The 25516-nt window shown below is 39.3% G+C and overlaps 2 protein-coding genes and 1 non-coding gene across 3 annotated transcripts; 1 reads left to right on the forward strand and 2 right to left on the reverse strand.

Annotated features, from left to right (window-relative positions):
- Positions 1–7580: 7580 nt before the first annotated feature.
- Positions 7581–8672, reverse strand: LOC141628926 (uncharacterized). The gene has a single exon (XM_074442008.1). It carries the CDS (start codon positions 8670–8672, stop codon positions 7581–7583), a length of 1092 nt encoding a protein of 363 aa, XP_074298109.1.
- A 28-nt stretch (positions 8673–8700) lies between these two features.
- LOC141628927 (uncharacterized) lies at positions 8701–10632 on the reverse strand. The gene is made up of 4 exons (XM_074442009.1): positions 10136–10632; positions 9568–10065; positions 9285–9345; positions 8701–9189 (listed from the first exon to the last, which is right to left on the reverse strand). The coding sequence occupies exons 1-4, from the start codon at positions 10630–10632 to the stop codon at positions 8701–8703; spliced, it is 1545 nt and encodes a 514-aa protein (XP_074298110.1).
- Positions 10633–14068: 3436 nt separating this feature from the next.
- LOC141635408 (small nucleolar RNA R71) lies at positions 14069–14175 on the forward strand. Its single transcript, XR_012540100.1, has one exon. It is a non-coding gene; the product is annotated as a small nucleolar RNA R71 (small nucleolar RNA).
- The last annotated feature ends 11341 nt before the right edge of the window (positions 14176–25516 follow it).

Genomic DNA, 25516 nt, shown 5'->3' on the forward strand with positions numbered 1-25516 from the left:
ATCTTACCTCATGGGTGTGTTGTTGTGAGTTAAAGGGGCAGAGTGAGACCCGCTAATTGTCTCATATCGGCTATATTAGTAGGTTAGTTTAAAAAAAGGTCATAGTTTTAGTCACCTCTTTACTCGGGACGAGCAAAGGTTCGGTTTGGGGATGTTTGATGTGACTCATATTTGAGCACATTTAGTCCCCAAATTAACCTCGTTTCCATGCTTTATAGCACCTATTGGGATCATTTCTTATCTTTAGTTTCCCATCGCATATTCTTTGAGGTTATGTGTCCTTGGTAGGAGAGGATTGCTAGCCTTGCATTTATGGAGCAAAATGGAGCTAAATGGATCACATCTAATAACCAAGCATCGAAGAGGAGACCGACACTCGAAGTCTAAGTAAATAAATGAAGAGAAATGGGCAATGATGAAAGATCCATGCATCCCTAAGACAGTCCCAACGAATTGTTAGGGAGCCAAGAAAAAGAGAAGAACCCTGTCCCAGGATCCGAGCGTCATGAGCTCAGGACGAGCGTCCCAGAGCCAGGATCCGAGCGTCCCGATAGTCAACCCAAGTGGATCACCTCACACGACCAATCGTGGTTCAGCTCAATCCGCGCGTGTCCCTGGGGAGTTGCTACTCAATCCGCGCATGTCCCTCGGGAGTTGCAAATTATCAAGCTTCTCTTAGGGTCTTAATCGTCATTTAAGCCCTTAGTAACCCTAATCCTTGTACTTAATTTTAGTATAAATACCCTATGGTACTAGGTTTGAATCATCTTATCATAATCAATGGCTCGGCGTAAAACTCGTCGTGAAAAGTTACCCAACCAAAACAATATTTATAACTTCACCAACTACTCTTAGTAAAGAGGCAAGCAAAGGTCGGATCCCAAGGGACGGGTATTAATGTAGGATTTTCATTTGTAAATGGTCGTGTCTTAGGTTTTCACAATTTGGGGTTGAGATAGGAGATCAATTAAAACTAATCAACAATAAAAACAAAGCAAGGTAGATAAAATGAAGTTGTAAACAATTGATTAAAAGCACTAGTGTATCATGGGTTCATAGGGGAATACATGGGAGTTGATCATACAAACATGTTCTCGAATTATAAGCAAGCAATTATTGTTGTGATGGGATTGAGTTAGTGTATATCTTACAATCCCTAAGAAGGTTTGGGTCCCGGAGCCGCATCGATTAGATTGTACAACACCTACAAGTAGACTTAATCCTTCCTATTCAACATACATGTGCATAAGTTGAAATCACAATAAGCAAGCAAATAAATTATGTGAACATATTAGATTAAGCATGAATCATTCCCCATGTTGGTTTCCCCTAATTACCCATTAACCCTAGCTAAGGAAACTACTCACTCATGATCAAGTTTAACATGCTAACAAGGTTGTCAATCACATTAACAAGGCAAAACATGATGAATGAATGAAAATGATTAACAATAATTAAAGCAAGGATTAATAGAATTATACCTATGGAGATTCCAAAAATAATAATGCAAAGAATAATATAAGTACTTGATGATTGATGGAAGGTTGTCAATCTCCCAATAAACCCAAATTATCTTCTTATTATCTAAAATAAATGATGAACATAAGAGAAATTAAGGAAAGATTAAGTATTGAGATTTTTATTAAGACTAGATTAAGAGTTGATTACAAGATTAAGGAATGATTACTAATTGATTACAGCTTGATTAAGAGAGCATGCTAATCTAAGTAGTACAATCGGGTATTTATACTAAAGATTAGGTACATAAATTAGGGTTACTAAGGGTTTAAATGACTATTAAGTCCTTAAGAAAAGTTGAGGAAATGCTCCTCTCGAAGGAAATGAGCATCTCCGTTTTGCTAGTCCAGCCATGATCCGAGTGACTTGAAAGAAGGCACGGGCTCTCTAGGGTACGATCCGAGCAGATTGTCAAGGGAGACGCTCGAATCTTCTTTCTTCAGGACGAGCGTCTTGGTCACGGGACTCTCGGATGGTGGTGGGGAGACGCTCGGATCCTCTGTGATCCGCACGGATTCCTTGGCAGGCAGCTTTTCTTCTTTTCTTCCTTCATAATCCGCGAGGATCAATCCGGGGATGCAAGGATCCTTTCGTCATTGCCCGTTTCACTTTATTATCTACATAGACCTTCTAGTATCGTCTTCCCTTTGATGCTTGGTCATTAGATGCGATCAATTTAGCTCTATATCGCCATGTAAATGCAAGGTTTGCACTCCTCTCCTACCAAGGAAACAAAACCTCAAAGAATATGCAAAATGCGAAACTAAAGATAGTAAATGACCCAATTATGCACTATAAAGCATAGGAACGACTCTAATTCGGGGACTAAATGTGCTCAAATATGAGTCACATCAAACATCCCCAAACCGAACCTTTGCTCGTCCCGAGTAAAGAGGTGACAAAAACTAGGACCCTTATTCAAACTAACCTACTAATATAGCCGATGTGAGATAATTAGCGGGTCTCACTTCGCCTCTTCAACTCACAACAAGACAACCATGAGGTAGGATGCCTTCTTGCATGGCAAGGTGGGGCTTGCCAAAATGGTGATACATCCAATCATTAAAGCACACAAAATAACTAATGGATGCATCTACAAAAATGAATATCCACTTTCCTCATCTAAGTGGCGGAAATTATCTATATGGGAAGCAATCTAAGGGTACACATTCTGTCATAGATACGGTTTCTTCGAACTACTATGCCTAGAAGGATACCAATAAATCACCTCCAAGTTGTGTCAAGCTAGGGTACCTTTGTCCTCAATCGTTAAATGCTTTCGTCAAGAGTATGCTCCATATAGTGTTAGAAACACTGGAGGATCGCGGAATTCCCCTTCTTGCCTAGACAAGAAGAAGGGTCGCCCCCTCTCTACCATGCACAAAAGTGGATACGATGGAAAAGGGATCAATAGAATTTGAGTTTAATGTGGGAGTTTGCTTTTTGTTGTTGTTTTCCCCCCAATTTCTTGTGGCATTTGACATTTCAGAACACTTTCTTTTTGCCATTTCTTTTGATGTTTTGCATTTCAACACTTGACAATTTCAACTTTTTGCATTTTCTTTTGAACATTTTCAAAGCTACCCCATTTGTAGTGAGGGTGCTTGTATTTGAAGCATAGGAGTTTTCATTTTTGTTAATCCTCTTTTCTTTTTGATGCAATTGCAAACTTTTTCTTTTCATTTCAATTCTTGAACTCAAATTTGAACAATTTTTGTGCCCATTCCCTTTTTGATGACAAAATGTGGTAGAACATGGATGATGGTTGCATGGTTTCAAGGGTCACCTTGGAATAAACAGTAGCTAAGGAGTTATCACACCACAAGGTACTCTTGACTAGGCCTTAATCCATGGGTCAAAGGATACTATCATGACACATCCTAGGGTGTTTTACAAGTATTTTAACAAGCAATGTCTCAAGAAGAGAAAGTATCTACAAGGGCCTATATACACTTGTCAAGTTTCCCAAATAGATGCTTTCACAAAATGTTTCCTAAGTGCAACTATATGCCCTGATGCAACTAACATTTATACAACCTAATGCATATGCTTCTACCAACTAGTATGCCATATGATCTAAATGCAATTCCTAAATTCACATTGGTATATGACACATCAATCAAAATAAAGCCACATAGTCATTAACATAAAGAGGAAAAAGGAGATTGGAAAGATCATACCATGTGGTCTTTAATATCCTCATGTCTCGGATGTGGCGAAGTCGCTCAATGTGAAAAAGGATAAACAAACAAGCAAACAAACAAGTATTTACAATTCTAAACTAAAAAGGAATGAACATGTTTTTGGGTTTTTGAAATTTTCAATTTTTATGGTTTTTATGAAATAAAAAGGACATGTTTTTGTATTTTTCAAAACTTTTCAATTTTTATCATTTTTGTTTTATAAGTCATGTTAGAATTTCCCATCCCCACACTAGTATGGGCATTGTCCTCAATGACCAATACGATATGAAATTATGCAAGAAAGTGCATGATTTCTATACTAAAGGCAAACTATTTGATATATATACAAGAGTGAATGCAAACTAAGCTATGCTATATGATGCATGAATTTTTGTTTGGTTGGAGAGCATAATTTGAATTAACTCCCAATGCGTATGCTTGAACTTCCCCAAACCAAGTGAGAGTGAGGGAGTTCATGCATAAAAAATGCTATGCATGCAACTAAAATTATCATTTTGGATTTTTCATGTGGGAACAATAAAAGACATCTCAATGAGACCGAGGTGGGAGTCATCTATGTGGTGCTAGGATTCAATACTCATGATCAAGAATAAATTAAAAAACTAGAGAAATGAACAAAGCTAAAGGAGGTGTAGGAGACTCACAATGTATTGTGACAAAATCCAAAGAGCTTGTTAATCCTCAATCGTCGCCCATAGCGATATAACTACCATCTCCATCATCATCGTCATCATTCTCACTAGCATCATTATCATCATCTACCTCCATAAACCCGGAGGCTTCACCACTATCACTTGAGCTTTCTTATTCTTCCTCACTTCCCTCTTCTTCTTCTTCTTCTTCTTCTTCTTCTTCTTCATCACCACTCTCAACAACAACCTCCTCATCACCCACGCTAGCATCCCTAGGAGCATTAGGAAAGAAAACTTCCCTATCCGCCCAACTAGGCAAAGGACAAGATGGGTCAAGAAGTCCTTGCCTAGCAAGGTGTAAGAGTGGCGGATATTGAACTCTATATGTATTGACTCGATCTTCATGGGCTTGCTTATGCATTTCTTGCATCAAAAGAGTCAAGTAATCATACCCCACCGTAACATTTTCGGGTCGGAATTCATGGTAGGTGAACGGGTAGGGTGGAGTGACAATAGGGGAGGAGGGCTTGGCAATGGCCTCTGTATGGTGTTTCGTTATGGACTCGGCTTCCTCGGAGAGTGGGAGAAGATAGTGCGAGCTTCGGACATTTAGTCGGCAAATTTTATTCGGTTGAATGGAGGACTTGGCATCTTTTGTAAGCCACTCAAATTTGTTGTCAAGATTGTCATTCTTGACCCAATGGAATTGCTGAACCATAGTGGCTAGATCAATGAGGTGGCCTCCCTTAACCGGCTTATAAATGTCATCTTTGTTGAAATTCCGGTTGAAGTGATTTGCCAACCACGTTACCAATCCCCCATTTACTATAAAGGCTGCGCCTTCCTTGCCATGATCGATATTAAGCCACCTTTCGATTAAAAGTTGAAGGATATTGTAATTCTTGGTGAACTTATTTTCGACATTCAAGGTTGACTCGAGATAGATGAAATAAAGTTCGGTGAAGTGATTAGTCCCCTTCCTAGCAATAAGAGTATTTCCAACAACCTTGTGCCACACCCTTATGCCCGGGTGATGAACATAAAGGGCACGACTTTCATGGAAGGACTCGAATTTCCTCCCGGTAATAGCTTTCCACAAAGGGACGGGATCATTTTGTTGAAGGTTTCTGCACATAGGTCGAGTCGTTATCAAGACCTAAAACTTTGCCAAACTCATTAAAGGACATCATCCTATCCACATTCTCAAGACGGAATTCAATGTTCGTTCGAGTCTCCACCATTGTAACTTTCAATGAACTTAGAAATTCCAAGGTGAGGGAGGGGTAGGTCAATTCTTACATATTAAACAATGTAAGCAACCCCATGGACTCAAAGAAGTTCTTGGTCCTTTCAAGGACACCCAATTTGGTCAAGGCATCTTGGCAAATAAACTTGGTGGATAAAATCGATTTCTTAGCAAGAGACACAAAAATTTTCCTATGAGAATCGGATGTGAAAGTTACCTCCGGATATTTTTCTAGTTGCTCAATAACTGGGATAGAAGTAGTAGTTTCCACCATAGGAATAAGAGTTTCTTGAATTTCCATTCTTGCTTGTTGAACCACCAAAGCCTTTGAAACTTGAAGTTCTTGTTGCCTTTTGGAAAGGTTTGGTTTTGTAGGTTCCTTGCTTCCACCTTTGGTTCTAGCCATTGTTCTTCTCCTTGTATGTATCAACAACCACTGATTTTCTTGAATTCTTCTAGTATTCTCAAGCTTCGATGAATTCCAAATCGATTTAGGATTTTCGAAATTTGCCTTTAACCCTAGAAAATCGATTCAATTTTTGAGGATTTGGATGTTTGAATGGCTTTTTGTTGATAGAGGAGTGATTTTTTTTTAGTTTTAAGGAAGTTTGGAATTGATTTGGGTGAATTTGGTTGAGAAAATTAATTTTTGTGAATGGAGGGATTGAGGGTTTTGAGGGTGTATTTGTGTTTTGAATGAAGGAAATGAAATGGGAAAGGGGGTTTTAATACCGTGTTTTTGAATTGGAGCAGAGGGGGACGAGTGTCTGTAGCACGGGACGCTCGGATTGTTGTCCAGTCAGTTCTATAAAATGAAACCTGTTCTTAGACAAGCGTCTGCAGTAGGAGACAAGCGTCTTGTGCCTGAGACGAGCGGATTCTTTTGAGGACGCTTGGATTCAAGGTCAGCGTAAAATCCCAGATTCTGATAAAACCAAGACGAGCGGATCTTTACTGAGACAAGCGGATTCTTGAGGAGACGCTCGAATTCATACCCAGTGCAAATTTTTCCTTTTCAGCTCTGCCAGGACGAGCAGATTCTAGTCAAGACGCTCAGATTTTCACCCAAGACGAGCGGCTTCTTCTTGAGACGCTCGGATTGCTCCTGTACCTCACGGGTTCAGTTCCACCCATGGGTATTTTCATAACCCAAGTCATTCCGTCTTCGTTCCTTTGATCTTCATTGTCGGGGCACTACGAAGGCTTGGATAGCCTAGGCAATTGCTATCCCCACACTAATCAAAACACTACACATCAAGAAACATATAAGTCCCTCCCTCACTTTCTCTCAAAATGATAGTCTTGGTTAAAGTAAAATGGTAAATCCAAAAATTGACAAAATGCAATAAGTAAAATGCAAGTTAAGGGGTTAGAATATTTACAAATGGTGGTTTAGGGAGGACTCCACCAACCTCTCATTCATGGATGAGATGTCAAGGAGGCATAGCCAAGGTGTTGTTGATGTTGCTCAACACCTTGAAGAAGTAGTCGAAGGCTTGTTCATTGTCATTATAAAGATCTTCAATAGACCTTTGCATATGTTGTTCTTCATTGTGGTTACTTGAGTTAACATGGTCACCAAAGCCTTGGTCTTGGGTCATAGCATTACCAATATAAGGATTGAATAACCCTTCAAACTCATCATCCCATAAACCGCATACTTTATTAGCTTGCTTCCCAATAGTATCATGAGTTGATGAGAACAACTCCTCTTCCTTCTTGTCATTATGGCCGATGAGGCCTTCTTCTTCTCCTGCCATGAGTGGTGGTGAGCTATTCAAGCTCTAATTCTTGTTAAAACTTTCTTGCTCTTTGGATGGAGCATCTTGGAGATTATCCACTTTCTTCTCCCATATGGGTGGTGATTCTTTACCCATAGCTTGTCCTTTGTATTGAGATGCCAACTTTTTTTTTTTGATAAAATGTTAGTAATGTATATATAAAAAAAATGTAGGATTTACATGAAATTCAAACCCCTAGTTACATAAGGTTCTTATGGCATAGCCAAGTTACATCATTAGCATTCACAATCTTCTTCTCTCGTCCTCTAATTCTGTTTCTCACACCATCAATAATCTGCAAGGCAATCTGGTTTGGGTGCATAAGGACTGTATCAATTCCGCACTTGTTTCTTTGATACCAAATAGAGTGAAGTGCCCCCATAAAGAGTGCAATCTGGACCCCTCTCTGGGCATTTGTACCTCCTCTGCTAGACCACCAATCTAGATCAATCACCAGTGGGAAACTGCACCCTATATTCTGCTGCAGAGACAACAACACTTTCCTACTGTACTGGCATGCAAAGAACAGATGAGATAAGGACTCATTTGCCTGTCCACAGAGTAGGCAGCTAGCATCAACATCCATCCCATAGCTGATTATTTTGTCCACAGTGTTTAGAGCCTCATGAGCCATTAACCATCCCATAAATTGGTGCTTTGACAAAGCCCAGTTATTCCAGACCACCTTACTCCAGCAGACAGGAGGTCTAGTATTCCTGAGCCAATCATAACAACCACTAGGTGTGTACTCAGTTGGTTGTACTACCCATACCCCATCCACAAAACCATGGGCAATTTCCTGCTTAACTTTACAGATCCTTCTCCAAACCCAGCTGGAATTAGTTGAAGGAGTGTACTCAAACCAGTCTCTCCCTCTGATATGGTTCCATTGTACCCACTGTACCCAAATGGAGTCCCTTTTGTCAGCAATGCACTTCACCAACCGACCCACCATTGCTTTGTTCCAGACTTCTTGATTTTTCAGGCCTAAGCCTCCTTCTTCTTTTGGCGTGCAAACTTTTTCCCATGCTACTAGAGGAACCCTCCTATATTCTGTACCATTTTCCCAAAGAAAATTTCTACAAGTAGCTTCTATACTTCTTATGATTCCCTTGGTTAAAATAAACATTGAAGCCCAGTAGGAATGCAAGGTATTTAGGACTGATTTGATCAGCACAAGTCTCCCTGCATAAGAAAACTTCCTTGCTCCATAACTATGAACCCTCCCACATATTTTCTCAATGAGACAAGCACAGTCTAATTTCTTTAGTCTAGTAGTTTGGATTGGCATTCCCAAATACTTAAAGGGGAGAGCTCCCTCAGTAAAACCTGATTATCCTCAAAATATCAGACTTAATATGGTCAGGTACTCCTCTAAAATATGCATTAGATTTAGCAGGACTAATTTTTAAGCCAGAAGCTTTTGAGAAAGTGGAGAAAGACTGTAACAAAAGCATCATGGAATTAGTGTCACCTTTACTGAACAGCAGCACAGCATCAGCAAACATAAGACATGTTAGCCTCTGGTTTTTCCACATAGGATGAAAGTGGAAATCATACTTAGTTGCAGCATACTTCAAAGTTCTGGTTAAATACTCCATACACAGGGTAAAAATAAGGGGAGACAATGGATCCCCTTGTCTGAGCCCTCTCTTGCCCTTAAAAAATCCAAACATTTCCCCATTGAGAGATAAAGAGAAGGATGCAATGGTAATGCACTGCATAACCATGCTTTGGAATTCAGCTGGGAATTTCAGCAACTTCAATAACTCCTCCATAAACTGCCATTCCACAGTGTCATATGCCTTCTGCAGGTCAATTTTGAACAGACACCTAGCTGAAGCATTAGGTCTCTCAAAAAGTCTAATGAGATCTTGACATATAAGGATATTCTCCTAAATACTCCTGTTCTGATGAATGCACCTTGATTCTGATATACTATACGAGGTAGCACTGCAGCAAGTCTATTACACAGAAGTTTAGAGATAACCTTGTACACAACATTGCAACATGCTATAGGCCAGAATTGAGTGACATTCTGAGGTCTTTCACATTTTGATATTAAAGTAAGGGTGGTGGCGTTGATTTGTGTAAGCAATCTTTTCTGTAAAAAGAAATCCTGGACAGCTCCAATCACTTCTCACCCTACCTCTCCCCAGGCATCCTAAAAAAACTTACTCGTGTACCCATCAGGGCCAAGTGACTTAATATCAAGTATGCTGAATAGAGCATCTTTGACCTCCTTCCCACTGACAGGTCTCATCAAAGCTGCACAGTCCTCAGGACTGCACTTAGGTCCTTGCCCTATAATTCTCCTGTGTATCCTTCCAATAGCCTGACTAGATCCAAGCAAACCTTTATAGTAGTCTAGGAATGCATCTTGAACTTGATCAGATGTATCACAAACTCTCCCAAATGTGTCCTCTATCCTAAAAACTCTATTCCCATGTTTTCTCTGCTTAAGCAAGCCATGAAAGAAGGCACTGTTAGAGTCCCCATCCTGCACCCATTTGTGTTTAGCTTTCTGAGCTAGAAAGATATCTCTTGCTGCAGCTAGCTGTTTTAGTTGTGCAGCAGCTTCTGATTCAGCTGCTCTTTTCTGCATATCTGAGGGATCCCTGCCTAACTGATCCTGCAATTCTTTAATCTGCTTCTGCTTGATGTCAGCAGCTTGTTCAATATCACTGAATTTCTCAAGGGTTCAATTGTCTAAGGGCAGGTTTTAGCATTTTCAATTTCTTAACAAATTTAAACATTGGAGTCCCAACCGCCTTAGACTGCCAAGTAATTCTCACAATTGGAATAAAATCGTTGGATCCACCCCACATGTTGAAGTATTTAAAACTTCTCTTGCCCTGCACCTGCTTGTTACTACTCACAATACATGGGGTATGATCATACATCCCCTCTGGAAGAAAGTGGGCATACAAATCCTGCAGATGATCACACCAATCCTTGTTAACCAACACCCTATCCAACCTGCTATATATCCTCTCCTCAGGCTGTTGCTTATTGTTCCAAGTATATAGGGCACCAGTAGCACCAATGTCCAGGACACCACAGTCAGCCACACAGTCCCTAAACGGCTCCATCTCAGATGAAGGTACATTGCCACCAACTCTTTCATTTGCTGCCAATACACAATTAAAATCTCCTGCTATAGCCCATGGTCCATCAATAGTCCCTGCAATTCTCCTCAAATGTTCCCAAAGAGGTGCCCTATCATTAATTCCATTGAAAGCATATACCATAGTCAAGTAGAAAACAATCCTACTCACTAATGATTCTACCTTCATGTGGATAAATTGGGCATTGTATTCCAGAAATTGAACCCTAAAAGACCTAGGCTGCCAAAGAATCCAGATCCTTCCTCCATTGTGATATCCACTATTAGTAGATATTCACCAATTATTAAAGTTATTTACAACCTTATGAAAAGCCTTACTCTCTAATTTGGTTTCTAACAGGCGAAATAAACCAACACCTTTATTTTGCAAAAAGAAATTAATAGCCTTCTGTTTTCCTACTCTATTCATACCCCTCACGTTCCAAAATCCTATACTATCCATTACATAAAATGGGGGGGGGGGGATTAACACTACCATTTCCAACTGTACCAGATTTGCCAGGAGATTTGAGTACCTCTTTGTATGAGTGTGCTCCAAACGACTCCCTACTATATCCATCCTTTGCCACTTCCTGCTCATTGCCTCCCCTTCTCAGAAATACCAGTCTCTTGACTGGAGTTTGTAACACCTTGGAAGGAGAAGTCAAAGGCTTACTAGGAATCAGTTGCAGTTCTGGTGTAACCATCTTCCCTTTATCATTCTTTACAACTGGTCTCCAAACTTTCTTGACCGCAGTCTTCTCCTTAGTCATTTTGTCCTTCCTGCATTGTTCCTGATCATGCCCCATACCTTGACATTTCATGCATTTGATGGGCTTCCACTCATATTCAATTTCAATGTAATTCACTAACCCATGCTCATCTTTGATAACAATTTTGGCTGGCAACTCCTGATCAACCACCAGCTCTACCATAACACGAGCAAATCCTAGCCTAGTTCTCTCCTCAGTAGCTGTGTCATTCTTAACATATTTGCCTACAATACCTGCAATTTTTGGTAATCTCTTTCCCCAGAACTTCAGAGGTAACTTATGCAATCTTATCCACGCAGGAACACATTTCACATCCTCTTTAGTCATCTCCATGTCCCTTTCCCAACCTTTCACAATCATTTGTTTATTGTCAAAGAGATAGTGTCCTGATGCAAGGATCTTCTCTTTCATTTTCATCGTCTTAAATCTAACCAGGAAGATCCCATTGGGCATGAAAGAGATCTTGTCTATGTTAAAACTCGTCCAAATTCGCCTATTAAAACCTTCAACTATCTCCCAGGGTGGATTAGCTCCCAATATGAAGCATACAACAACTTGCTGCTAATACTCTATCTCCTCTGCAATGTCCTCCTGGTCTAACTACAGCATATCCTTACTCCCTGTTTCAGGAACATTTTCTTGTGTATCAATGCTCTCTTCATCGTCCTCCTTTTCCTCCTCTTTCTCACTTACATTGATGTCCTCTTCTGCTTCTTCTTCTTCTGATTCAGAATCCATCTCTACTACCAACTCTGGTATCCCAACCACTTCATGAATATTTTTTGTTTTGCCTTCCATCTCAACATTAGGTCCATTCCTTACACTATTAGGGTTTTCTGAAACCATCGGTACTTCTGCATTTTCCTCCAAATTCTTCCTCTCAGACGTAGGAGGGATGCTCCTCCCACGTAGAGTCATCTCTCTTTACCTCTGTTGGATTGATTTCCTGGCCATGAGCACATAAATCAATGGCAGCACAACATGACGTGCATGGATTTTCTAGGTTTTTTTTTCCTTTTTTCTCTCTAGATTTTTTTTTTGATGTTTTAAGAGATGCAAACTTCTTCCTATCACTTTCTCGGCTATAATGATCAACCATGAAACATGGCTCATGTAAGCGGGGATCTCTCATTATCTTGTCAAGGTTAAAAGTGATTGTTTCATCTTCCACTTCAAGTGTGAGCTTCCATGTTTCACATCAATCACCGCTCCCGCGGTGTGTAAGAATGGTCTTCCTAAAATGATAGGAATGTTGGAGTCTTCCTCCATGTCAACAATAACAAAGTCCATCGGGTTGAAGAACTTGCCAATTCTTACCGGCACATCCTCCCATACACCTAAAGGTGTCTTCGTTGACCGATACGCCATTTGAAGTGTGATATTAGTGCACTTAAGTTCTCCCATTCCTAGCCTTTTGCATACCGAGTATGGCATGACATTCACACTTTCTCCAAGGTCACATAGATCTTTGTTGATTGTAGTGTCGCCAATGGTGCATGGAATAGAGAAACTTCCCAGATCCTCAAGTTTTGGAGGTGAACTTCCTAGTAGGATGGCACTACTCACCTTAGTGAACGCAATTGTCTCTAGCTTCCGGATGGATTTCTTCTTTGTAAGAATATCTTTCATGTATTTCGCATAGGCCAGAACATGGTTAATTAATTTGGTGAATGGGATTGAGACTTCCAAGTTCTTTACAATCTCCATGATCTTTCCAAGTTGTTCATCGAACTTAGGCTAAGCTTGACGACTTGAAAATGGAAGTCTAATCACAATAGGCTCTTTCTCCTTAGCCTTCTCTTCATTCTTCTTCTTTGAAACTTCTTGAATGCTTGTGGGTCCTTCTTCTTTCTTTGAGTTTTCAACTCTTTCCTTGTCACTAGCATTTACAACATTTTCATCAATGGGCCTCTTCGGCCCTTCATATCCTGTACCACTCCTCAAATGGATGGCACTCACCGACTCATGTCTTAGGGGATTACCTTGAGGTGGTAATTGCCCCTTTTGTCTTTGAGAACTAAAAGATGCTAATTGAGACATTTGGGTTTCCAACTTCTTTGTGTGAGCTAGTATGTTGTTGATGGTGATGTCTTTTGCTTGGCTCTCCTTTTGCATTTGAGTAAAAAATCTTGTTGGTTCTTTTGCATTTGGAAGACCGCTTTTTGAACATCAAAACCTTAGTCATTTGTTTGATTGTATGGATGTTGATTTTGATAACTTTGGTTTTGATTGTAAAAGGGTCTTTGATCTTGGTTTCTCATTGGAGGTGGGGTGTATGATTGAGGGTTTTGAACATTTTGACTTTTGTATGAAAGATTGGGGTGGAATTTGGTATTCTCATTGTAATAGTTGGAATAAGGGGTGCCACTTTTGTATACTTGGAAAGCATTCACTTGTTCACTTGTTCCCTTACATTCACTTTGGTCATGTCCCAAAGTTCCACAATTCTCAGATACTCCACTTGGAATTGATGATGATGCCACAATAGCATTAATATGTTCCTTGGGTGATTGAGGCCTCTTCAAGTTTAGCCATGGCCTTTTCAAACTTCAAATTAATGGTAGCAATATGAGCACTAAGTTGAGCACCCAATTAAGTAATGGAATCCACCTCATGTTTCCCTCCTCTAGTAGCCTCCGAGGTCTAGTATAAGTATATTGTATGTTATGGACCGCCATTTCTTCAATTTTGTTCCATGTTTAATTGTCATCAACTTCGGTGAACATACCATTTGAACCCATATTGAGAATGTTTCGGGAGTCTTCATATAGACCATTCCAAAATTCTTGTACAACGAACCACTCCCTAAGTCCATGGTGTGGACAAGATCGACAAGTGTCCTTGAATCTCTCCCATGCTTCATACAAAGATTCCTCATCCCTTTGTTTGAACCCGGTGATTTGGGCTCTCAACATGTTAGTCTTTTCCGGAGGATAAAATTTCTTGTAGAAAGCAAGTGCCAATTTCTTCTAAGAATCAATACCAAGAGTAGCCTTTTCTAGGCTCTTCAACCATTGTTTTGCGGAACCAATCAAAGAAAAAGAAAATAAGACCCTCGAATTTGGTCTTGAGTAACTCCGGTTTGAGAAATCGCATCACAATAGTCACAAAAAATCTCCATATGAGAATGAGGGTCTTCACTAGGCATCCCCCCAAATTGACTTCTCTCAACTAATTGTATAAATGTGGATTTGGCAATGAAATTATCGGTTAAGTGTTGTGGTGTAGGAGTACCATTTAGTAGGTTCTCCTCGGTTGGTATGGAATGTGATCAAGTTAACACCGTCCCCGCCAACGGCGCCATTTTTGGCTCGGCGTAAAACTCGTCGTCAAAAGTTACCCAACCAAAATAATATTAATAACTTCACCAACTACTCTTAGTAAAGAGGCAGGCAAAGGTCGGATCCTGAGGGACGGGTATTGATGTAGGATTTTCAATTGTAAATGGTCGTGTCTTAGGCTGTCACAATTTGGGGTTGAGATAGGAGATCAATTAAAACTAATCAACAATAAAAACAAAGCAAGGTAGATAAAATGAAGGTGTAAACAATTGATTAAAAGCACTACGGTATCATGGGTTCATAGGGGAATATATGGGAGTTGATCATGCAAACATGTTCTCGAATTATAAGCAAGCAATTATTGTTGTGATGGGATCAAGTTAGTGTATATCTTACAATCCCTAAGAAAGTTTGGGTCCCGGAGCCGAATCGATTAGATTGTACAACACCTACAAGTCGACTTAATCCTTCCTATTCAACATTATGCATGGTCAAATGAGGCTCGAGTTGGTTTATGTCTTACAAGCCTTATTGAAAAGATAAGTGATGGGTAAACAATGCAAGGATTCATAGGCTTGCATTTCATCAAACATAACATGTGCATAAGTTGAAATCACAACAAGCAAGCAAATAAATTATGTGAACATATTAGATTAATTATGAATCATTCCCCATGTTGGTTTCCCCTAATTACCCATTAACCCTAGCTAAGGAAACTACTCACTCATGATCAAGTTTAACATGCTAACAAGGTTGTTAATCACATTAACAAGGCAAAACATGATGAATGAATGAAAATTATTAACAATAATTAAAGCAAGGATTAAGAGAATTATACCTATGGAGATTCCAAAATAATAATGTAAAGAATAATAGAAGTACTTGATGATTGATGGAAGGTTGTCAATCTCCCAATAAACCCAAATGATCTTCTAATTACCCAAAATAAATGATGAACAATAGAGAAATTAAGGAAAGATTAAGTTTTGATATTTGTATTAAGACTAGATTAAGAGTTGATTACAAGATTAAGGAATGATTACTTATTGATTATAACTTGATTAAGAGAGCTTGCTAATCTAAGTAGTACAATGGGGTATTTATACTAAAGATTAGGTACATAAATTAGGGTTACTAAGGGCTTAAATGACTATTAAGTCCTTAAGAAAAGTTGAGGAAATGCTCCTCTCGAAGAAAATGAGCATCTTCGTTTTGATAGTCTTGCCATGATCCGAGCGACTTGAAAGCAGGCACGGGCTCTCTGGGGTACGATCCGAGCGGATTGTAAAGGGAGACGCTCGGATCTTCTTGCTTCAGGATGAGTGTCTTGGTCACAGGATGCTCGGATGGTGGTGGGGAGACGCTCGGATCCTCTGTGATCCGCTCGGATTCCTTGGCAGACAACTTTTCTTCTTTTCTTCCTTCATAATCCGCAAGGATCAATCCGGGGATGCAAGGATCCTTTCATCATTGCCCGTTTCACTTTATTATCTACATAGGCTTTCAAGTATCGTCTTCCCTTTGATGCTTGGTCATAAGATGCGATCAATTTAGCTCCATTTCGCCATATAAATGCAAGGTTTGCACTCCTCTCCTACCAAGGAAACAAAACCTCAAAGAATATGGAAAATGGGAAACTAAAGATAGTGAATGACCCAATTATGCACTATAAAGCATAGGAATGAGGCTAATTCAGGTAGTAAATGTGCTCAAATATGAGTCACATCAGTTAATCTCTTAATTTAGTCTTAATCAAAATTGTAATACACATTTCAATATTAATCACATCTTAATCTTTCCTTAATCTCTCAATTATTCTTAGTTTTAGTTGGGTAATTAGGAGATTATTTGGGGTTTATTGGAGGATTAACAACCTTCCATCAATTATCAAGTTTACTTCTATTATTTTTTGCTTTATTATTTGGATCATCTAATGTAGGTATAATCTCTTTTTACCTTTGCTTAGTTATTGTTAATCACATCATTTGTTCATCATGTTTTGCTTTGTTATTATGATTGACAACCTTATTAGCATGTTAAACATAATCATGAGTGAGTAGTCCTTTAGCTAGGGTTAATGGGGAATTAGGGTAAATAATCATGGGAATTGATCTACGCTTAATCTAATATGCTTTCATAATCACTTTCTTGCTTGTGTGATTTCAACCTCTGCACATGTTATGTTTGATGAAATGCTAGACTATGAAACCTTGCATTTTTTACCCATCTCTTATCTTTTCAATGAGGCTTGTAAGACATAAACCAACTCTAGCCTTGTTAGACTATGCATAGAGTTGAATAGGAAGAGACTAATTCGACTTGTAGGTGTTGTAAAGTCTTGATCGACTCGGCTCCGGGACCTAAATCTTCCTAGGAATTGTAAGATATACAATAACTCGATTTCATCACAACAATAAGTTGCTTGCATCTATTTGAGAACATGTTTGTATAACCTATTTCCATGATTCCCTTATGAACCCATGACACCTTAGTGACTTTAATCAATTGTTTACAAACCCCTTTTATTGCTTTAATTTATTTTCATTACTTTACATTCATCTTGTTGATTAGTTTAGATTACATCTCATCTCAACCCAAATTTGTGACACCCTAAGACATAAAATACTTGCAATTGAAATCCTAAATCAATATCCGTCCCTTAGGATCCGACCTTTACTTACCACTCCACTAAAGAGTAGTTTGTAGAGTTAGAAATATTATTTTGGTTGGTAGCTTTGACGACGAGATAGATACCACGCCAGCGGTTCCTTTAGGTAAAGAGTGTGAATGTAGATGGGGAAGAACAGAAGAGGAGAGATGGGAGAAAGAGTCTAACTTTTAGGGTTAAATAAATGAAGGAAATGAGGAAATGGAATGATGTAAAGCCCGGCTCATGATCGTAAAATAACTGTTGAACCATCATCACTCAGTCGAGTGTCCCCACTACTCCACCGAGTAAGCCCTAATCGGTCGATTACCACTGTGACTCGATGAGTAACCCCAATTAGGTAATGTAGGCGAGGTCCGCTCCGCTAACTGAATCTATAAATGTCCATCAAAATGGTTCCTTAGGCATAAAAGATCTTTCGCAAGGTCTTCTAAAGAGGCGGCCATTAAAAAGCAGATACTAGGAATCCACAAAGCCCCCCACTTTAACTGAGGCTTACACAGGTCGAAGGACAAAATATAGCCCCCAGATCAATTGAAGATTACAACTTGGAGACTATGGTGATGTGAGGCGACATAAGGGGTCTGAGTGAAGGACCTGTCATCGGGAACAGATTTTGTATAAAGGCTCGCCAACCATAAGAAGAAATCATACCTCAAATATTCCCCGGATGATGCATTGTAATGACTTGTCACCTAAGTATTAGACTCGAGAATCTAAGTGCACGACTAGAGAGCTATGGATCTCTTAGGGATTCCGGTTGGATGATTTTTTGAGACTGCAATGAATAGCGTCGAATAGGTCTGGACTAAGGAATCAAGGCAATAGGCTGATATTTGACAACCTCAGGAGTCTAAAGGATAATACGCATAATGTTTAAGGAATTTCCTAATGGCTTAATTTGTGGCAACCCTAAGGGACTAAACTAAGGAGTTTAAATTATAGGTTGATGTTGGATATGCTGAAGGATTGATGGTAAAAATTGGAATTGGAATGTTGTGAAAGTGGTGTGTTTGTGAAAAAGGTACGGTTGTGTCCTTGTTGGAGGACTGCCAACGTATTCGTGTGAAGCGAAATCAAAAAAGATCGTGGTTCTTGCTGGTGTGAGAGAAAAAGGGATTGCAAATTAAAGGTGTGATTGGGTCCTCTTTGGAGGACTGCCTATGTATTTTCGTGTTGCAAAATCAAACCAGATGGTAGTTCTTGCTAATTGAGTGAAAAAAGGGATTTCAAATTGAAAGTGTGTGGGGGTGTGGTTGTGTCCTTGTAATAGGACTGCCTATGTATTTGCGTGTTACGAAATCAAACCAGATCGTAGTTCTTATGTGTGTGTGCCTAAGCTAGCTGTTAGGACCTTAAAGTGTGAGGGTCACGACGATATATCCCATTTGGTGACTCGATAATTGATTTTAGAGAATTCCCCCCTTCATCATGAATCGAAGAGGTACAATTTGTGAAAATGTTCCATGTCAGAGGAGCACACTAAGAAGTGGACCCTAAGTACGAATTGGGTACTTCCCGTTCTAGGTAGGAAAGTATTCAATGACTCCGTGTCTAGGACAGAGTAAAAATGGCTTAGACATTTTGGAATGTGGAGTTTGGTAATAAGAGGTTTGTTTGACAGATAAAAATCTGTAGCTTGTATTTGTGTTGTTTAGGGTCATGGGTGATGGCTTGTGATGTGGTGCGAAATGGGGTCTCATGCTCGAAGTGGTCCGAGGATGAAACGGTTTGTAAATGATGTGGGATCAAATTTCCATATCTGGACCCTAGAGGTTAAGGTGTGATATCACAAGCTTGAGGGAATCCTCAGAATCCTAGATAGGTCTCCTTATAATAGTTTCTAGAAGGACTTAATGGTGAACAAAGGTTGGGTTTGTTGTTAGTTGATGAGTCTTGAGCTTTTATTTTAGCTCTTTGACATTGAATTTTGGTATTTTGTGTTGAGGACTTATTGGTCATGTATTTCAATTCTGATGCTTTCTTGACTTTGGCCTTTTTGAAAATGGCTTCATTCTTGTTTTCTTTTTACTTTGGCTTTGGCTATTTTTAAAGTAGTTTTTAACCTTGTTTTCTTTTCACTTTGACTTTGGCTTTGGCTTTTTTAGAAGTAGCTTATAGCTTTGATTATTATTGACCTTGGCTTTGGGTAATAACCTTTGGACCTTAGGTCTTTTGAACATGACCTTTGTTTTAGGAATGTGGGAAAGTGGCTTCTCCTTTTTTGTGTTGTCATTGCTTTTACATGTTGCTGTGAAGTTCAGTGCTATCTGTTGTTCATGCACTGGGTCACGATCGAATTCATGACCACTGTGGAGCTCCAGTCTGTAGATACCTCATTTCTGCACCTTCCGTTAAATACCCAGTGATGATTGAGCCGCATATTTAACATATGGAGCGATTTTATGACATTTCAAAAGTTCGTTGACAAGTGATAGCTCAAATAGTCTTGTCAAACCCTTTTTGAACGATTCAGCAGAGAAAGACCGTCAAGAAGAAACGCATCAGCAGATGCGCCTTCTGGAATAGTCACAATAGTTTATACGCTTCTTCTAGAGGCTCCTTGTCTGTTGTTGCTCTTCTTCTTCTTCCTCGATTATCTGTTGTTCGTTCTTTTCTCGTTTTTTCTTCAATTTTCTTCGAAATTTTTATGTTTTCTAATTTCTTAACATAATAAGTTCTTTTTTGACTTAAATCGCTTATAGTTCGATATTTGCTGGTTTTTGTCACAAACTTAATCCCCGATTGTAAGAGGTTTAATTTAACCATATGAAGTCTTTTATATTCATCTTTGATATATCGTTTTCAACTTGTTTTCGATTTTATTTCTCAGTTTCCTTCTTAATCTCGTCTTAAGTTTCCATCTTTTGTAAATCCGACATCACATGTATTTGTAGTTCATGTAATTCGTTTTATGTTTTGTTTTCATTCGTTCTTTTCCACTAATGACGATCTTAGATGCATGTAATCTGACTAAATCACTTCTATTCGAGTTGTATACTAATAATCCATCTAAATTAATCAACAAATATTAACTAACTCGCGGGTCTGACTTTCATAATCAGAATCCAACTTGATAACACTCGCATAAACTGATGCTGTTGGTGGGTTTTGTCATGGAACCCACTTCAAACAATACTTATAAGCTCAACTACTATGTATCTAATGGTCGTAGTCGAACACAAAGATGGTCTGGAGTTGTACTTAATTTGTTTAAGCCTAAGTTTAGGCGAAAAACAAGGAAGTTGAAGGAATCAATAAAACTAAAGCTAAAGCAATTAAAAGGAAGTATATTAAGATAATGGGATGTAAACAATTGATAAAAGTTAGGGACTTTGGGTTCCCCTAAGCAAGTCAAGCTAAGTATGGGTGTTAATGGATTCTTGGGTGATTATTGAACTAGAAGAACTAATTTCTTAGACTCTTCTAAAGATGAACACAAAGCTTTCAGAAAGCATCCAAACTCATCATAAACACACTATCAAGTATCTATGTAAACTTCCATTCATCAAGACACTAAGCATAAATTGGAGAAAGGCATGAACTTTCATACACACATTTCAACAAACACCTTCTATGCATGTTTACAAAGACCAAACAATTTACCCAGTTACCTAACATTACCAACCCATATTCAAGCCTTAATCCTCACTTAGGTTCCCCCTAAACCCAAGGGGTTCACTACTCACACATAATTGAAAGACAAATGTAAACAATTGGAGAAAAGAAAGCAAACATGGTGATAAACATGATATTAAATGAAACAACAACTAAATAGGAAATGAAAATGTAAACAATTGAATATTTAAACTAAAAAGAGAGAAAATTGTACCAACAAAGATGAAAGATTGAATCTTTGATTGATAAATGGATGAAGTTCTTCAATAATCTTCAATTACAAACCAAATACCCAAATGTAAACTATCAAACTAAACTAGATTTAGGCTAAATTTCTAAGTAATTAAGGTTTGATTAGGGAAAGATTAAAATATTAATTAAGGACAGCTGCATAAAACTCGAGAGTTTTCAGATCTAGGGTAATGTGTCTAAATGAATTAGGGAGGGGTATTTACAATTTAAAACAATTTTAGGTAAAATATTAAAAAGAAAGGAAATATCAGTCGGGGTGGCCACCGGTGCCGTACCCGGCTGGCAGATCCATGTAAGTTTGCCTTCAATTCCATGGTCAATGGATGTTCCCGTGGGTCGGCTGCCGGTGGGCTAGCCGGCTGGGAATCCTCTGCAATTTTTTTCAAGTCTTGAAGTCGTCAGGTGTGGACAGCCGGTGTCCCTCCTGGCAGAGAGTCCCTTGCTTCTTTCCTACTATTTTATTCGTTGGCTCATGGGGAGGGTGCCCAGTCGGTAGACCGGTTGCCGGCCAGCCGGCTGAGAGGCTCTTCTTAACTTCTTTTCCACTTCTTTCTTATGCAATCTTCATAACTTCCTAACTTGCTCCCATTTCTTCCTTTCCGTCTCAAATCCTACAACATAAGACACAAAATCTTAAAATAGAAAATAGGTAAACAAAATGCAAGTAATAGGCATAAAAACCGTCTCAAAATCGACCAAAATGCATAGAAAAGAAGGTAGAATTACGACCAAATAAATGCATATCAAAATTTCCGACACTTAAGTCTTTGATATGTCCATTTTATATATACTTTAACTCCCTATTTTAGTTGGGTTTATTTGATTATTACACTTCTATTAGTGTATTTGTGAGTTAATTTCGTGTTCTAGGCGATTTTGCTTGTATTCATTCCATTTTGTAGGAAATAAAGCACTCGGTAGCTTTTTTCCGTCAAATTAGTAATCACCCAAGTTCACGAGGCTAATAAGAGCAAGTCTTGACCATGAAAAGGTGTTTCGGAAGCATATGGGCATTTTGGGAATAATTGGAAAATCCCGAGCACGAAACTAACTTGGGTTGATACACATGTAAAGAAATGAAATATAAGTCCAAGTAAAGTCCAAATGATCAAGTGTCCATGCAAGCTTAGGATTCCATTTGAAGCATTCAGCTCGAGGAATTATGAAGTATTAACACGCAACATTGGATTCCTCATGAAATTAAAGACGGAATTAAGAGAAGGAGCATAAAATACCATGGCCCCGATTGGGGTGTGGTGTCCCCGATCAGGGTGCCCTTTTTCTAGCCCGTTTACGGTATTCCCTTTTGGTCCTATATACAGGGTGTTGTATCCACACACTTTCATGCACTTTTCCATAAGCTTAAGTTTTAGTTTTTAGAATAAACTGTAGTTTAGATTTCCCTTTAGCATTTCCTTATTGTTTTATTTAAATTCCTTTAAGCATTTCAATTTATATTACAAGTTCATCTTCAAGTTATTTCCATTTGTTTTATCTTGTTCTTCATTTCCATGTTCATTTCCAATTGTTGAGGTAATATTATTTCTAGTATTATTTTGTTATTCATTTGTCATTTACATTACTAGTTAGTATGTTCATCTTTTTTATATCATTTGTCATTAGATTAGTTTTCACTATGCATGAGTAATTTACTAGTCTATGGACCAAGGGAGCCATGCATGAGTAGTATTTGCAATTGTTGAAATAGGATGTTTAAATATAAATTCATTGTTTCTTTAACATGCTTGCATTGTTTTGTTAGTCTTTCATTGTTGGCCACTATCTTAGATTAAATTTGTTAATTCACCTTTTTAAGTCGAAAGGGTATTTATCTTTGATTAGGTTGCGACATCCTATCAAATTTTTGCGCCGTTGCCGGGGAGCACGGTTTTGTTTTCTAATTAGTTGTTGAATTTTATCTTGTTTTATTTATCCCGGGGAACACTTGTTCCTTGGGATCATTCTCACATTTTCCTTGTAGTCTTAGTGCCTATTTTGTAGGCAATAAAGCTTGGCCTTTCATAATGAATGACGGATTCGTCCCACAACTCAAAGATGAGCATTTTCATGATTATCTTGCCTGGTTCTACTATTTTTGCGATGGTCTAATCTCCCTTGGACATGTCCTTGATGGGGATTACTTGGGTCATCTCGTGTTTGATGGCATGGATTTTGAGACCCGAGAAATGGCTCTCTACATTAGTAATGGGAGTGTCTACTATATGATTGGGGCGGAACTTTGGCATTTCTTGAATTTCATGGCTAGCTAATGTCAATTGCGGGAGGTAGCACGACAATTCAATTTGTGGCATATCTAAGAGGAGCTCAAAGTGCTTCAGGCTTGTTTGGATCAACTTTCTCAAAAGAAACCGATACCACGTGAGCATATTTTCTCTCCTTTTGCCTTTTTACCTCCCCAATGTGAGTCTTTTCCTCCTAATGATTTTGAATTATTTGATGACAATGATGATGGTCCGACCTTTTCTATTGAAATTCCCCTTAATGTCATTCCAATTGAAAATTTAGAGACTCGTGTTGAAGAAAATGACCTTGTAGTAGATAACACACTAGCCATGATTGATATTAGGCCCGATTATCATGAAAAGAGTAAGGTTTTGTCCGAGTCAGTTGAAACCTTTGAGAATCCTTTCGTGGTGGATGTAGTTGACCCATTTACACTACAAAACCCCTTATTATCACCCACTAATTACCCATATTACATGTACTTACTACAAATTAATTACAAGACAAAACCCCCGAAAGTTAGGGTTCATACTAAATGAAAGAGTGGTAGATCTTAACTTACAAGGAAGAGGAAGAAATAAGGAAGATGAACAATCCATCAAAATAAGCTTTAATCCCATGAGAACCGGTTTGTGATGTTTTTAGAGAGATGGGAGAGAGCTTAGAGTAAAAAGGAAGGAGGAGGAAATGATTTGTATAAGATAAGGTGAAATCCCGAAATTGGTGTTTATCCGGTGCTGTACAATGGCACTCGGTCGAGTGCCACTCACTCGGTCGAGTGCTCACCCACTCGACCGAGTGTCGGCCACTCGATCAAGTAAACCCTCGACTCGGCCCACTACAACCCCACTAGGTCTAGTCTAGGCCATACTTGGTCTAGTATACACTCATCCCTTGCTTCCGATTAGTTCCCCACCAGTTCTGAGGTCTCCTCACGCATCTCAATGTACTTTTGCGGGTCCCAAAAAATCCAGGTATTGTGCACATGGGCCACCCGTGACGCCAATCCGGTTTGCGGACGTGCGGCTGTCGAAAAGCCCTGCTCGGCGGCGTATTAAATGCTTTGGAGCAGATCGTTTTAGATCGGTCGGTTTCGTCTAGGCAAGGGTCTCGAAACGATGGGTCATTTTATATCTCTACGAAAACCTTTCTTCTTTTTCTTCCACAAAAAGAATCATAGATGCATTCGAAAATAGGTTGCGACATTGGTGTCGGAATTTATCGCCTCCCGAGAAGTATCAACTCATTGTAATGGGAGTTGGTTAATTGTTGGTGCTTCGTATAGTTAAGGTGTAATCCTCGTTCCTTGAAGCATGCTCTCGGTTTTTGGATTCAAAACATCATGTATTCGTTTTCCCGAAAGGTGAAATTTGCCCTCTTGCCGAAGAAGTGGGTACCATTGGAGGGTGGCCGAATTGTACTCCGGTGCTTCCTCCGACTCGGTTGTGTAACAAAGAGAAGTTTTGATCCATGTTGGGCTTGTCGACGAGCCAAGTGAACTTCCTCCTTACTCCCCATGGTGTTGACATGTTGGCTCTTATCAACATCTTCTCAAACCGGTTGGATGTGAATGTCTCGGAGGTGGCTAGGAGAAGGGCTCTTGCCTTTGCCTAGTACATGCTTACCTCCTTGTTGATGCCTTGAAGGAGGGGACAAGATGGTATGGTAGCATGACCCTTGTGCATGTGGTTGAGCAAATGGAGCACGCGTGGGATCCATCGTGGTTAGTGCTTTGCGAGATCATCCAAGCTTTGGACAAGAAGGGCTCTTGTGGAGAAGCTCCTTCGTTTGGATCTCCAAGGATCCTCCAAGTATGGCTCATGGAGAGGCTGAGGTATATAGAGCCTCCAGTCAATGCTTCTTCTTACTCTTTTCATCCCCTTACTATAAGAAAGTAGTTGCATTCGGATAGCTTTGCATCCACCGTAGCCTATTGGACCTCGAGGTTGGTGGAGGAGGGTGGTCCTCATATCCGTTAGGTTGTGCCGTAGTGGCACTTGAGGTCCTTCACGGAGTTGCCCGCTCCGGCCGCTTGCTCTTGTTCTTTGATGTTGGTGGGTTTGAAGGTTGCTTCCTTCATTTATTCCGAAAGGCTTATGAGGCAAATGGGCCGCCAACAAAAGGTGCCCGCTCAAGATACTCTCGTCCAAGAGAGTGTTTTTCGAAAATCCAAGCCTGTGGTGATTTTTGAGA

The sequence above is a fragment of the Silene latifolia genome, chromosome Y, assembly GCF_048544455.1.
Source record: "Silene latifolia isolate original U9 population chromosome Y, ASM4854445v1, whole genome shotgun sequence".
Taxonomy (NCBI): Eukaryota; Viridiplantae; Streptophyta; class Magnoliopsida; order Caryophyllales; family Caryophyllaceae; genus Silene; species Silene latifolia.

Coding starts and splice junctions, on each gene's coding strand:
- LOC141628926 (XM_074442008.1), bottom strand. CDS start 8,672: ATGCCAATCCAAACTACTAGACTAAAGAAATTAGACTGTGCTTGTCTC.
- LOC141628927 (XM_074442009.1), bottom strand. CDS start 10,632: ATGGTATATGCTTTCAATGGAATTAATGATAGGGCACCTCTTTGGGAA. Junction 10,066..10,135: donor AAGGCGGTTGGGACTCCAAT/GTTTAAATTTGT, acceptor TGAGAAATTCAG/TGATATTGAACAAGCTGCTG. Junction 9,346..9,567: donor AAGTCACTTGGCCCTGATGG/GTACACGAGTAA, acceptor TCTGTGTAATAG/ACTTGCTGCAGTGCTACCTC.